Raw genomic sequence first — 14054 nt, 5'->3', positions numbered from 1 at the left:
TGATTAGGAGATGCTTGGTTCTGCCGGCATCCCATTACAAAACCACGTTATTTAAATTAGAGCTTCCATTTGCTTCTCTTTCAACATATGAATGCCTTCAGGACACTGGAATGATTCCATATGCAATAAATATATCAGCAAAATAGATTTCAGACTGTCCTCTGCTCTCTGAAGACCCCTTAATGCCAAATACTCAAATCAATATCTAAAATCAACATTAAAGCCGGAACTGCAGTAACCACCTACGCTCACTTTGACTAATTTAAATTCACTCTTTGGCAATCTGGAAGCGCCTGAGTCTAGCAATTTGCAGGGCAAGATGCAAGTCACATTAATTCAGGGGTTCTCAAACTGGTAGTCGGGACCCCTAAGGGGGTCACATGGTTATTACACGGGTAGTTGCGAGCTGTCAGCCTCCACACCAAACCCCGCTTTGCCTCCAGCATTTATAATGGTGTTAAATACATAAAAAAGTGTTTTTAATTTATAAGTGGGGTCGCACTCAGAGACTCGCTATGTGAAAGGGGTCACCAGTACAAAAGTTTGAGAACCACTGCATTAATTGGTTTCAAGTGTCAGCTTAAATTGTTGGGTTTTTTTCTTGTGTTCAGATTGACTGTAACCTAACTGCCATAGCAATAGGTAGCTGTAACCCAGAGAAAGTAAATACATATCGTATATTGGCGAATGTGACTGCCCGAGTCTTCACTGTGGTGGATAATCTCCAGGAAACGATTTAAAACGTGCTGGCGGTGAACATGATTCAAAATGGTTTCGTACACGTTTTACTTCTGGAGACTTGGGATAGTTTTTGAATGAAGTTAAGGACATAATTATGTACACAAAACACATGCATAGTTTACACTAACAATAGGAGCATGCACAATTAGGCATGCATGTGCTCACCTGTCCGGTTGGTAAATGTGACACTCGGGTTGGAACGCTATTTTAAGCTCACACAAGTAATTGGCTAATCTCAACCAACTCCACTGCCGTGTCAGGACTGGCACTCTACTCTCATGAGTGGCGTGGAACTGGAAAAGCAGATATTCTACAAGGTGGATTGAGGTGCGTTGGCAGAACCTTGGACCAGCTTGCTTGTACCGCCAAGTAATATGATCCCCTCCACATCCATGATTAGTAATTTCACTACTTTTAATCACGTAGAGGAAGGACAGGTTAACTCCACATGCAAGGGAACCAAGATACTTTCCTTCTAGGAATATGTGTAGCCCATCAATCATTTGTAGCCTGTTAATTTGTTGGAAAAATCCATTGAGAACTGAGAGACAATACACAAGTCATCCAGACCCTCTGGGCAAGGTAAGGTTTTTGATGTTCATTGCTTCTGACTAAGCCAACCTAAAGGTCACTGGTCTCTTAGAAGTTGCTGCTTATTTTTCAAGGGTTATTATAAACATGGAGCTTGTTTTGTTTTGGCCGTAAGCCATCACCATTACTACTGTTCTATAATAAAAACATACAGTGAAAGTCTATGTACTAAAGTTGCAAGGTGGTTAGGGTAATTTTATTTCTGGCCAGCTTCATCTGGAAGAATGTACACTGTTCACATCTGGCCTAGAACAAAGCCTGCCAAAAGGGAGCCATGGAACTCATTTTCCATTAACACTGAATACCACTGCTAACCTTGAACTCCATTACCCTAACACAGTCAAGCAAAACAGCTTGCATTGCACTAGGTTACGGCTTTATTGAATTTCTATTCTCTCTCCACTCTACTGTTACCCCACCCTCAGACATTTTTTCCCTTTGCTTGAATCATTCTCTTGCTTCAGTTAGATGTATAACTGCTCTCAGACGATAAAGGGAATATGTTGTTCAGCATACATGTATGTTATTGAACTGGCTACATCATTTAGTTTTGGTATATGTTGGATAATAAGAGATAATGACACAGCAGATTAATATCTCCATTTCCTGGAAAACATTAGCTCTCTGTGCAGCTTTAGGTCATAGAATCATAGACTATCAGGGTTGGAAGGGACCTCAGGAGGTCATCTAGTCCAACCCCCTGCTCAAAGCAGGACCAATCCCCAATTTTTGCCCCAGAGCCCTAAATGGCCCCCTCAAGGATTGAACTCACAACCCTGGGTTTAGCAGGCCAATGCTCAAACCACTGAGAAGTGTTCTGTTAAAACAAAGGATTAAAGTTAACTTAGCATTCAGAATGCGTGCAAGGATTCCCGAGGAATATTAGGTAAACATGAACACATGAAAGGCTGATTATAGTCTTTCCAAGAAGCACCAATTTATACCCAGCTTCTTTCTTCACAGCATACAAGGCTCTTTCATTTGTATAAAGTCTCCCATAAAACCACTAGAAAAGCACACTGAGCTAAGACAAACATAAAACAGTAACCATCCTGGACGAGTAAATAGAAGTCAGCCAGTGAACACTACACAGTTGAAGCACTTTTAAATCCCCAAAGCCAATGAAAATACATTTGGCTTTCTTGCATTGCTTTGTGTTTACTTTCTTGGAATCAATCAAGCCACATCTTCCCTTGCAGTATCTTACAGGCAGCCCGCAGAATATCGCCGTCTTCTGAACAACAGTGATACAGTAAAACAATTCTTAGGAGGGACTGTAACTCTCTCTCACTGACAAAGCAGCAATGACTAATAGCAAGGAACCTGGCACTCTGAAGGCTTATCTAAAGAGCTGATGCAATATTACATCTGTCTTTACTTCTACCTCTTCTCCCTTACTCTTCCTCGCTGTTCTCTTAAGACAGAGTTTTACATTTTTGGCATCCAGTTAAATGGCAAAAGGTATTATTAATAAAAGATGCCTTTTATATCACATAAATCCTTTCTGTACACGGTCTCCATTACCAGCTCACTGAATCAATCCAGAGACCGACAGACTGTCAAATTGGTGCTATTTTTGCAGTAACAATATTTGCAGGAGAGATAAATGCACAAAAATTATTACCCTCTGTCGTTCTCTGATTCCACAATATTTTGAAGACACCCCAGAAATAGCCTGTATAGAAAGCTCTATGGTGAAAATGTAGTCATCTTAATTGCTGCTGCTGGTAAAGACACATGTAACACTTAGACTTTTCAAGGGCTCTCTCTGAAGTGAGAGTACACATTGACCAAAATTGTATTTTGGTTCCTTGAGCTCAGGGGGGAAAAAACCAACAAATACCACCAATCCATCTACCACTGACCTCAGTGGGAGTCTTTCTAAAGATTTTAACAGATTGGGCCTATATTGCAGATGGAGAAATCCTGATCCTCCCAAGGTGCTGAGCATCTTCAACTCCCACTGAAGTCAATGAGAATTGGCGGTGTTAGCATATCACCAGAGGCACTGGGACATAACTGCGGCAATCCAAAGAACCCCAGGCAAAGGCGTGATTCCTGTAGGTGAGTAAATGCTTCTCAGAGATGGCTGGTGTGGCTTCTCTGTGCAGACAGTGGCATCCCACAATGCCAGAGTCTTAATCGGCTGAAGCTTCAACCGGGAGAATGGAGGTTAAATGTAAGGGAAAATGGGGTACTTTGATGACATTTAAGTATGGAATAAGCTGCTAAGGGAGGTTGTGGAATTGCCATCAATGGAGGCATTCAGGGCTAGACTAGACAGTATTGAGGATGTTTTATGAATAATGAAATCAGTCCTGAAACTATGCAATGGGATGGACTAGCTGACTCACTAATGGACCCTTCAAACAAAAACAATTCAGTGGCATAAGATGGCACCAGGAAACCACTAGCAGAATTTGTTACCGTCCTCTGGCCAGAAAAACTGCAGTGGTCACACAAATTTCAGTACCAGTAGTTGAACTCACCATATATTCCATGTTGGAGGCTGAAGGGTAGACTTCACCTCTCAGCTTGTTATGAAGCATCAAAATCTCCTCTTTGTCTGACCTTGGAATGGCTCTCTTGGCTCTGGAGTGATATCTGCTCAAAATGCTCTCGAACTGCGTGCCATTGGGCAAGAAAAAGCCTTGCGCTTCGTGCATCAAAACCAGTAAACATCCAAGAGGGAGGAACAAAGACAGGGCAGGACTCATGGTCATTCTCTACTCAATGGAAGTCGAGATGAAGAAGATGGAAGCACTCTGGTTTTCTCAAAGGCAGCTCTACTGCTCCGTACAGATCTGAAATTCAGGCGGGAAACAAACAGTCACTTAACCTACCACTAAAGAAGATCGACATCCCATAGAATTTCCAAAGAGGCAAGAGGCCTTGGATTCTGGTTTTTGCACAATAAAGGAGCGATGTAAATTTGAAAGTTAAATGAATTATTTTCACTCCTACACAGCAGTGATGAACCTCAATGTTTACCACGTCACAGATAGGATGTTCTGTCCTATTTCCTTCTTAAATTAGGCATTATCTAGATCTCATGCTGAATACTCTCTTTTTCCACATCTATCCTCTTCCACATACCATTACTCAATTTGCACATACAATCATTGGGGTTATATGAACTAATTAGATATGCCGTTGCACATGAATTTTGCAAGGCCAATCTTTTTGCCTGCACCTACTTCCAGCATGCCCACCCTGGAGGGAAAAGAGAGTTGCACCAATGTTATGTGCTCATAACCTCTTTGCAGCCCATTCCACATGCAGAATCTAGAGGGACCCAATGTAGCTCCAAAAATGGGTGGGACTGTGTGGGGGCGGAGCATTGCCCGGACAGCCATGGAACGCCCATAAAGATGGGGAAAATTGAATTTTCCTTTGGAGTATATATAGATTCCCCTTTGAGCTGTAATTTGTATCCATCAGGGTGAATCAATCCCCAGGCCCTTAAACCATCACATAATCCAAACTGTGCCTTTTCACGTATGCAGGGTGAGCAATGACACATTATTTCTTCCAAGTGTCGTCCTTAAAGGAGAACAGATCCTAACAAAAGGGAAAGCAAACTTCCCCAGCAGCCAAGTCACAGAGGTCAGACATGAACTACAGCTATTTCAGAGGCCTCCGCCTGCCAATAGACTCAGGCAGAGCCAGCTGCCAGCTCCCAGAATCTCTGTATGTTTATGTGAAAATGTCATCGTAATATCAAAGCAATCAAAATTCCTGTCTGCAAGTGACGCACTGGGGTGTTCTCACTGACGCTGTTACTGCACTTAGCTGGAGACAGATGTGCAGCCAGTTATATGAATTATTACAGATTAGGAGAGGAGCTGGAGTAGATTTCCCTTCCTCCTCTTAAACAGGAACCACTTCTGCACTGCTCGGTTGCCATGAGTCAGCCTGCCTTTAATGGGGAGGGTTAACCAGAGAGGAATGGCTGGCCCTAAATTTAAATGTGCTGACTTGATGATGGTTTGAATCTCCAGCCTTAATCATCCATGTCCTCAATTGCAAGGCCCCCTCTCTGTCCCTTCCTTCAGACGCACCTGTAATCTTCAAGCAAATTCTCCACCCTGATTCTCCTCATTAATAGTCCACACTTACTCCCTCACCTGAGGGCCATTTATCTTGGCTTATATAGATACTATGCTGTCTCTTACTAGAGGTTTGTCCAGTTTGCTGTGATCTCAAGTGGGACCGGTAATAGCTACCATCATAGGAATAATACATAATAGGGTTTAAACATTCACACTGCACATCCAACAGTGGAACTATCCAGTCTCCTCTTCATAAAACCAAAGTGGTGAATAAAGGACTTCCAGTGTTATTCCATGAGGCTTGCAATCTGGGAACCACCATGCCAACGGGAACAACTGTATGTCAGGGCAGCTCTACAAAGAGGGAATATTCCAAGAGATGAGTCTTTCCCTCGTCAAAACTATCCCTAATGCTGTCATTTTAAACAGCCTTTTGTGTGATAGCAGTTAGAGCCCCTTCCTGAATAGGCCCGCAAATATTTTCTTTAAGTGACAGTTCTGCAGATTTTACTGTTTAAATTTACAGCATAGCAAATTACCGCTACATCTTCCCCCACTGGGTGTTCTGAAGCAGGGGCATTCATGGCTTGATAGCGTTAAATGTGTTTGGAAGAGGTGGTTCATTTTCTTTCTTGCAGAGTGTTATGTCTTTAAGGGGACAGCAGAACTGCTTTTAATGGTGGAAAAACATAAATCAGAGCATGCTCTATATTTAAATCTAGAAATATTTTGCTTCCAATCTAATGGAAATGCAGCCAGGTGTCAACAACAGCTTTTTAGGCAGGGGTGCAGACCCAGCACGCAATTATTTTGATGAGGACAATGCTCAGAATGCAAAACGTAAAGGGTTTAATTTTCTGAGGTGCTGAGCTCCCAAGACTCTAGTTGAAGTCAAGGGGAGCGTCAACCCCCTAAAAATCGAGCCCAGGGCCTATGTTGTCCCAGCATGTGTCTAGCGCAATGTAGCCCAAATCCCTGACTGAGTCTCCTAGGTGCTACTGTGGCACAAATAAACAACCAACCACTAATACTTTTTCCTAAGCAAAGTGTTAAGCAGTTGAGCTGGGCTTTCCTAAAGCAATGGCGATCACGATAATGCCATGCAAAGAAAATGTCTTAATTACTTCACTAGAATACTTCCTTGCTTTATAGAGGCAGTGTAACATGCAAGCGTCATCCCCATTCAGTGTTTCATTGGTTAAATAGAGGTTGAATTAGGCCAGTAAGATCCTTAAAGGCACACAATTTCCATTTTTTTAAAAGATAAATATTGTTTTAACCTCGTTCTCTTCTCGGCATTGTTTGCTGGCACAAACCCCTCCATAAATGAAGCCTAACTGGCTAGGTGGGAAATGAGCTGTTACTTTTGTAGACCATCTGGCCCAAGACAGGGAACAATTCCTACTTTCAGATACTTCCCTAAGAGGTTTTAAATAAAGATGATCTGCCGTGGCTATTTATTATGAGGAATTTTAAATGCAGCCTGCTTCTTAGGGTATGGCGGAGAGAAGCAGACAGCTGGCATAGCTATACCTACTGACCTAGATTTACTCCCTTTTCTAACCAGGGGCCCCGTCCGCCACACAGTGCAGGTACAAGAAATTGTAACTTGAGAATCAGCTGAATCATCTGACAGCCCAGAGACATACCAAACTTGTTACTACGTGATGAAGTCAACATGTCAAGTCCTCAACAGACCCTTGGCTACTTTGTTCAAGCCCTTCAGCTGCTAATCAACACAGTGTAACAGATGGTGCATTATTCTCTGAGTCCTCTCCTCTGCTTGTGAATTAACAGCATGATCCCTTCTCCCCAACTGGGCTGCCTTGAAACCTAGTTTTAATGTTCGTGGACTAAGTATTCAGTCCCTGCTTCAAGTACTTGACTTTCAGGTAGGGGGGAAGTATCATTTCCAGCACTCTGTGCTTTTAGACCAGACAAATCACCCATTGCATCCTCTGTGAATGTGCATCCATAGGATCACTGATTTCAATTAGAAATCAAGGAAAGGTTTGACATTAATTTCAATGGGGCTAGAACTTGGCCCAAAGACATTCAGTTGCACCAGTTTCCCAGGTGAAGGGAATTATCTGAACAAATAACTCTCCAGCATACCAAAGAGGGTATGGAACGATGAGTGAAATGGAGGGAGTGCCATTGGGTGGGGGGGAATAAACATGCCAGTATAGTAGGTAGTTACCCTATTTATAAGATGGCAAGGGTCCATCTTGTCTAGTAGCCTGTCACTGACAGCGACCAGATCACTGGCATCCCAATGGTGGAAACTCTTTGGACGCACGTGGTGTGCGAGTTGGAAGTTTGATAGCTTCCTCAACCACTGTCCCAGCTGACTAAACTTTGCTTTATTCAGGGGACGGGGAGAAAGCATTTCTATGACCTCTTTTCAAGCGCATCAGGCTCATGGTATCGATGCCATGGTAACATCTGGGACTGATCAGAAACCAGTGAATCGGCAGAAACTGTCTCCAGAACGTTCAGACGTGAAGGCATCTCACCGGCCAAATATACAGGAACTCCTCACTTAACGTTGTCCCGGTTAAGGTTGTTTTGTTGCTGATCTATTAGGGAACACGCTCGTTGAAAGTTGTGCCATGCTCCCTTATCACGTCCTTTGGCAGCCACCTGCTTTGTCCACTGTTTGTAGGATTCTCTGGAAGAGCAGCCCTTTCTTGTGGGGATTAGAACCAGGAGGGCCAGCAGCCCCCCTACCCCATCGGCTCCCCTAAATTCCCTGTAAGGTATGTGGCTCAGCAGCTGCTCATCAGCAGTTCAGGTGACCACGCAGCTCCTGCCCTGCCCTCTGCCTTGGAGCTTCTCCCTGGAGCTCCCTGCTTGCTGGGGGAAGGGGAGAAGAAGGGTGCTGATATCAGGATGTCCCCCTGCTCCATACCCCCTCTCCACAAAGAGGTGGAGGGGGACAGGGCTCGGGGACAGAAAGGAGGGAGCTTGCTGGAAGCTGTTGCTTCTTGTCTGAACTGGCTGATCTGCTTAAAAGGGCAACATACTTGAAGTGCAGTCAGCAGACTTAAAGGGGTAATGCACCTCTCTCTCTCACTCCAGCACTTTGGAAAGTCAGCACTTGTGCAGCCGTCCATGTGCCGTCAGGAGGAGGGAGTGGTGCACTCCAGCTGGATCACGTGGGCTTATTACCATGTCAGTTTTTGCAGGGAAGTGTTTGCAGTGACTGACCTGCATCTATTGTGTTTCCTCCCTCCTGCCTCAGTCCACGCTGCCTTGTAGAGTGTGAGGCTACATTAACAACAGTGTGTTAACCCTTGAGGGCTCAGCCAAGTGCTAGTTCATCATTTAGCAGCAAGGCATTCCCTGGGAAATATCCCACCCTCTGACTCCATCACCTCAACCAAGCTTCGCAATCATTCATTGCTGTGGACAGTATTAAATTGTTTAAAGCTTATACTATATATGTATACAATGTCTTTTCTCTGGTGAAAAAAAATTTCCCTGGAACCTAACCCCCCCACATTTACATTAATTCTTATGGGGAAATTGGATTCGCTTAACATCATTTTGCATAAAGTGGCATTTTTCAGGAACATAGTTACAATGTTAAGCAAGGAGTTACTGTATTTCAACTGGGGACAAAGGAAGAAGTATTTTCTGAGATCTGAAGAGGTCATATTTAAATGGGCTTTGAAAAGACCGTTGACAAAAAGTTACTTCCTAGACTAATGGATAGCTTGTGATCTCAGACAGTAGAAGCACGGGTAACCTCTAGAAGCTGCCATGCAAAACTCCCTACTCAACCCACAGGCAAACAGACAAAGTCAGCCTCAGTGTGGTGTCCTCACCAGACCTTAAAATGCTTTATTGTTATTGATCTCTAAAATGCCCCCTAGTTAAATATTAAAATGGTTGGATTATTCTCCTGATTATACATGCTATTACTGCAAATATTTGCAGTGCCACGGGATATTATACACAGAGAAGGCAGAGGAAATGGGCAAATGCAAGAGTTAACATAGGATGCCAGCAACAACTCAAAACCAGCAAAGCAGAGCCCGTGGTGGATCAGATTTTCACTCACATACATAAACTCAAGATTCAAGCACTATGCCCACTGTATATTTTGTGTATGCAGCCTTGTCTTTTTAGCCAACATGCACATATTTGAGGCTTTACAAAGTTGTTGGGTTTTTCTGCAAACATAATCCCAGCAGAATATTCAGAGTGAAATTACAAATGCTGTGACTTAGAACACGTTGTCATCTTTACCGCCTAAAACTGTAAAATCTATGTTTTCAAGGTCAGAGGTAAAATGTCTGGATCTACCATCATCCACTCTAGTGTAATACAAGAGGGTGAGTTTCTACCTGAAGCTATACTAAAAGTTGTTTTTTTTAAACTGTTAACAGAAGTTACCTCGTTCTACTAGTATTTGAAGGTTTAGTCACAGACCCAGTTTAGATTCATAAATGTAATAAATAACTTATATTTAATAGTTTATATAAATAGTTTATAAAAGTTTAAGAAACACTCAGTAGATGTTTTAATAAATGGTCAGTCAATTATTAGAGGTTATAGCATCCAACAGGTCTACTGGTTGATTACAATTATCAATGACACTTTCCACTTATGTGCTTAGAATGTCTATAACCCTAGTAATGCTATTTATGTAACAACATCTATTACTTTGTTAACCTCTTATGAACTATTTATAAATGGAACTTTACTATTAAAGTGCAATTTGGCATCACACACAATCTTTTGGAGACGTTATTAAACGTCTACGTCTGTAACACTGAGATTTTTGTTACACACAACCAAAGGTTTAAAACAAGTGTCAAAAATCTGGTGTTAAAATTTAACACTTACCTCTCAAAATCTGCAAGTCCACCAGAAGCCAAAACTCCTCAAAAACCTGCTTGTGGAAAATAAATTATATATTTTAAATATGAAAACAGGGAGGGAGGGAGGGAAGTGACAACTGTCTCTAGATGCAATGAATGCTAAGGTCTCAGCACAGCTGGTAGTGATGAATGCTGTTCTCACAGAACTTCGCCACCAATATTTATACTCTCCAGGGTTATGATCATTTCTTGGCCCTCTATGATCTTGGCAACTGCTCTTTATTTTCTGAGAAAAGGAAAAAATAGAGGGGTGTCATCAAATCTCTCAGGGCAGCCGGGAGATACCATCTAGCCCAAGAAAACTGAGAATCGCCCTACCAAATGGAGTAATATAACAGAGAGAGAGAGGAAAAAAAAAACCTGGGGGCGAGGGGAGGAGACAGAGACGGGGAGAGGAGGGACCAATAATTAAAACCAAATGATAATTTATAAGTTTTCCATGAAACCAGCTACACGGATGGGGCCAGAGAGACAGGGCTCTGGACTCAGATTTAATTCACCAGTGAAATCCAAAGAGATCACTTAGCTGCAGCCCTTGAAGTAAAAAAGAGCCCAAAAACAAAACCCCAAACCACTAACTCGTAATTTTCCAAGGATCAGTCGAGTCGAAGCTGCGGCTCCGCCTGTTCCGAAGTTTCTGGCTGCGAAGGAGAGATGGGAAATGCGATCCCCAGCTAAGCAAGAGCCTCCTGCCCGCAGCAGAAAAGGATGGGGGGGAGAGAAATCAAAGGAAAGGCTTTAACTGCAAAACAAACCAATTTAGATTCAAAGGCAGGGAGGAAAGGGGGGGGGGGGTGGTGCAGCGTAAAGCCCTGCAACCAAATTGCCTTATGAACCAAGCCAAACGAGAGACCGGCGAGGTGACAGCGTGTGCTTGGGAGGAAGGAGAGGTGGGGAACCGCTGCAAGAAGGAAAATCGCAATTCAATGGCTGCAAACGTCAGTTCATCTCCCAAGGCTTTGCTGTCACTTTGCAAAGCTTTCTTCTCTCCCCTCGCCATGCCGCTCGTCCGCGTGCTGAGAGGGACGCCAGGGGGCGCTGCTCCGCAGTTGCCGAGAAGCCATTGCCCGTCTGAACCTGACTCCTGGCGGGCGGGGCGGGTCAGCGTTCAGGGCAGGGGCGAGCGGAGCCGGACCGCGCTTGCAGACTGCAGCCGGGATGTTCCCGAATCGCCTGTGTACTTAGCTCCGCAGAGAGGCGCTGCCAGTCCCGGCTCCCTTTCATTAAAAACAGAAGAAACAACAAAATAACTGTGACTGATGGCTAAGAAGCCACCCTGTGGATTTTAGAGCAACGCATTGATTCCAACAGGGTTTTGGTGGCTGTCAAAGGGAGTGCTTTGGGCAGAAGAGAATTTGAATGTAAAAGGCTAGGGAAATAAACCAGTGAAACCAATACTCTGCAATCCATTGGTTGAATGAGAATCCCTTAGTTACTCTCTCTAGGGGCATTCAAGAAAGATGGAGGCAGAAATGTTGGTATGTGTACACACAAATACACACACGAGAAACCACCAAGGTCTTTTTAAAACAGTCTGGATCATTTTCTCTTTTAAACTGCTGCCCAATGTCTTTCCAACAGTCAATAGCTTATCCCATCAATCCTTGTCTGAAGACTGCGACTCTCAGAGTATTCTTCAAAGAAGGATATATTTAAAACACAGCAAAGCTTGCAAATCAAAAATAGATTTATCTTACTTGATTTACAGATTATTAGAAACACCATCTTCATTAAATAAGAAACAAGGCCCGCTCTCTCCAGTACAGTGGGCAATTTACCAGTGGGGGGAACCCCCTCTCTCAAATGTTGACCCCTATAGATGTCTTTGCTTAATCACTCTTGGCTTTTCACCATTTTTCAGAGCTAAGCTTTTTCTGAGAAGTGATATCTTGTTTTCAGAATCCAATCTGTCTGGATATCTGTTCTCCTTACAGAAATCCCCTAGCATGGCGTCCAGTCTGCACAGCTTTTTAAATAATTAGATCCACTGGCAAGTATTATCAATATCTTTCTTTAGAACAACATGAGTGCAAAACACCTAGTCTCCTTAAGAACAATCTAAGATGAAGATCACAATATATCTACAATATTATCCACTCTGTCAGGTCAATCCTTTTCTATTTGTATTTGGATGACATTTTGGTTTATTTTAAAGGAGTTCCACATGTGAAACAATGGCATATGGCCCGTTATCTGTAGCCCACAGCTCTACCTTGCTTATAGAAATTCAGTGGAATTTGCATATGTTAGCCTTAGCCCAAAATGAGTTGATGCTCTGATGCTGCGATGAACAGGACACTAGACAGACTGGAGTGGCAGATAGATAGCCATAGTTACTTTGAAGTCATAGATAGGACTGTATTTTTCTTGAATTAATTTTCTTGCTCCACAGTTTCTTCCAGGACTGATGGTTTTGCTAAATTCACAGACTAACCTTTTTTCCACCAACTCAACAGCATTAGGCCCATTGACCTCTTTTTAGTTCACCCCTCCAATGGCAATCACTGAGAATCATCCAAATCCAGAGACATGACAAGGCTCCAGTTCCCAAGACAGTCTGAGCACTAGTCTAAGTGGTACAAACCACACACTGCTCTGGCGCAGTGAATCATCTGCCTCTTAAAGATGCTGCATTAGTATTACCAGAAAGTCGATTAATTCATTTAACCACCATATACAAATTTCAAATAATTTCCAGATCCAGGGGGAATTTGTGATTTTGTAATTCCCACACATTCCTGCTGTGAATTAACCCTTTCCAGTGAGTCAGTCTGAACAGAATTACCCATCTCCCTATTATCATAGAATCATAGAATATCAGGGTTGGAAGGGACCCCAGAAGGTCATCTAGTCCAACCCCCTGCTCAAAGCAGGACCAATTCCCAGTTAAATCATCCCAGCCAGGGCTTTGTCAAGCCTGACCTTAAAAACCTCTAAGGAAGGTTTTTCCACCACCACCTCCCTAGGTAACGCATTCCAGTGTTTCACCACCCTCTTAGTGAAAAAGTTTTTCCTAATATCCAACCTAAACCTCCCCCACTGCAACTTGAGACCATTACTCCTCGTTCTGTCATCTGCTACCATTGAGAACAGCAGCTATCAAATCCCCCCTCATTCTTCTCTTCTGCAGGCTAAACAATCCCAGCTCCCTCAGCCTCTCCTCATAACTCATGTGTTCCAGTCCCCTAATCATTTTTGTTGCCCTTCGCTGGACTCTCTCCAATTTATCCACAATTTATTCTTGATGCTTTAAGGCAGTGATTCTCAAACTTTTATACTGGTGACCCCTTCCACATAGCAAGCCTCTAAGTCTGACCCCCCTTATAAATTAAAAACACTTAAATATATTTAACACCATTATAAATGCTGGAAGCAAAGCGGGGTTTGGGGTTGAGGCTGACAGCTCGTGAGCCCCCACATAGCCACCTCACGACCCCCAGTTTGAGAACCCCTGCTTTAAGGGATGTATTCCTTTGATATGTACATTAGCTCCATCACTCAAGCCCAGACACTGTATCCAGTTGTATTATGGACTAGGATGAGTCCGCTAAACTTCTCATCACTTGTGAGCTAGGGCTCATTTCAATTGAAGTATGAAGAGGTGGAACATTATGTTGTCTACATATTTTTACTACTTATCTCCACTGGGATTCTGTTGGATATTTTTGAGCTATACAAATTCAGTGGATGAAATTTGTCCCTGCTGTAAGCTCACTGAAGTCAATGGACTTAAATACATGAATTTGGTCCACTTTGTGTTTCCATGGAACTGGAACATGAT

The 14054-nt window shown here is 43.0% G+C and overlaps 1 protein-coding gene across 2 annotated transcripts in view; it reads right to left on the bottom strand.

Annotated features, from left to right (window-relative positions):
• CRISPLD2 (cysteine rich secretory protein LCCL domain containing 2) overlaps nucleotides 1-11477 on the bottom strand; it is a 40441-nt gene extending 28964 nt beyond the window's left edge. Inside the window, exons 1-3 of one of the 2 annotated variants that reach the window (XM_073308093.1) lie at nucleotides 10853-11477; nucleotides 10239-10499; nucleotides 3822-4136 (exon numbers count right to left, since the gene is read on the bottom strand). In XM_073308093.1, the coding sequence (XP_073164194.1) occupies nucleotides 3822-4055 (234 nt within the window). In that variant the 5' untranslated portion in view covers nucleotides 4056-4136; nucleotides 10239-10499; nucleotides 10853-11477. Of the gene's footprint in view, nucleotides 1-3821; nucleotides 4137-10238; nucleotides 10817-10852 lie in introns of those variants that run through there. The other variant, XM_073308092.1, reaches the window with a different exon arrangement.
• Between the last annotated feature and the right edge of the window lie 2577 nt (nucleotides 11478-14054).

Source organism: Lepidochelys kempii, chromosome 12 (assembly GCF_965140265.1).
Source record: "Lepidochelys kempii isolate rLepKem1 chromosome 12, rLepKem1.hap2, whole genome shotgun sequence".
NCBI lineage: Eukaryota > Metazoa > Chordata > Testudines > Cheloniidae > Lepidochelys > Lepidochelys kempii.
The sequence above is the reverse complement of the archived record's forward strand: the minus strand, read 5'-3'. Positions and strand labels throughout refer to the sequence as shown.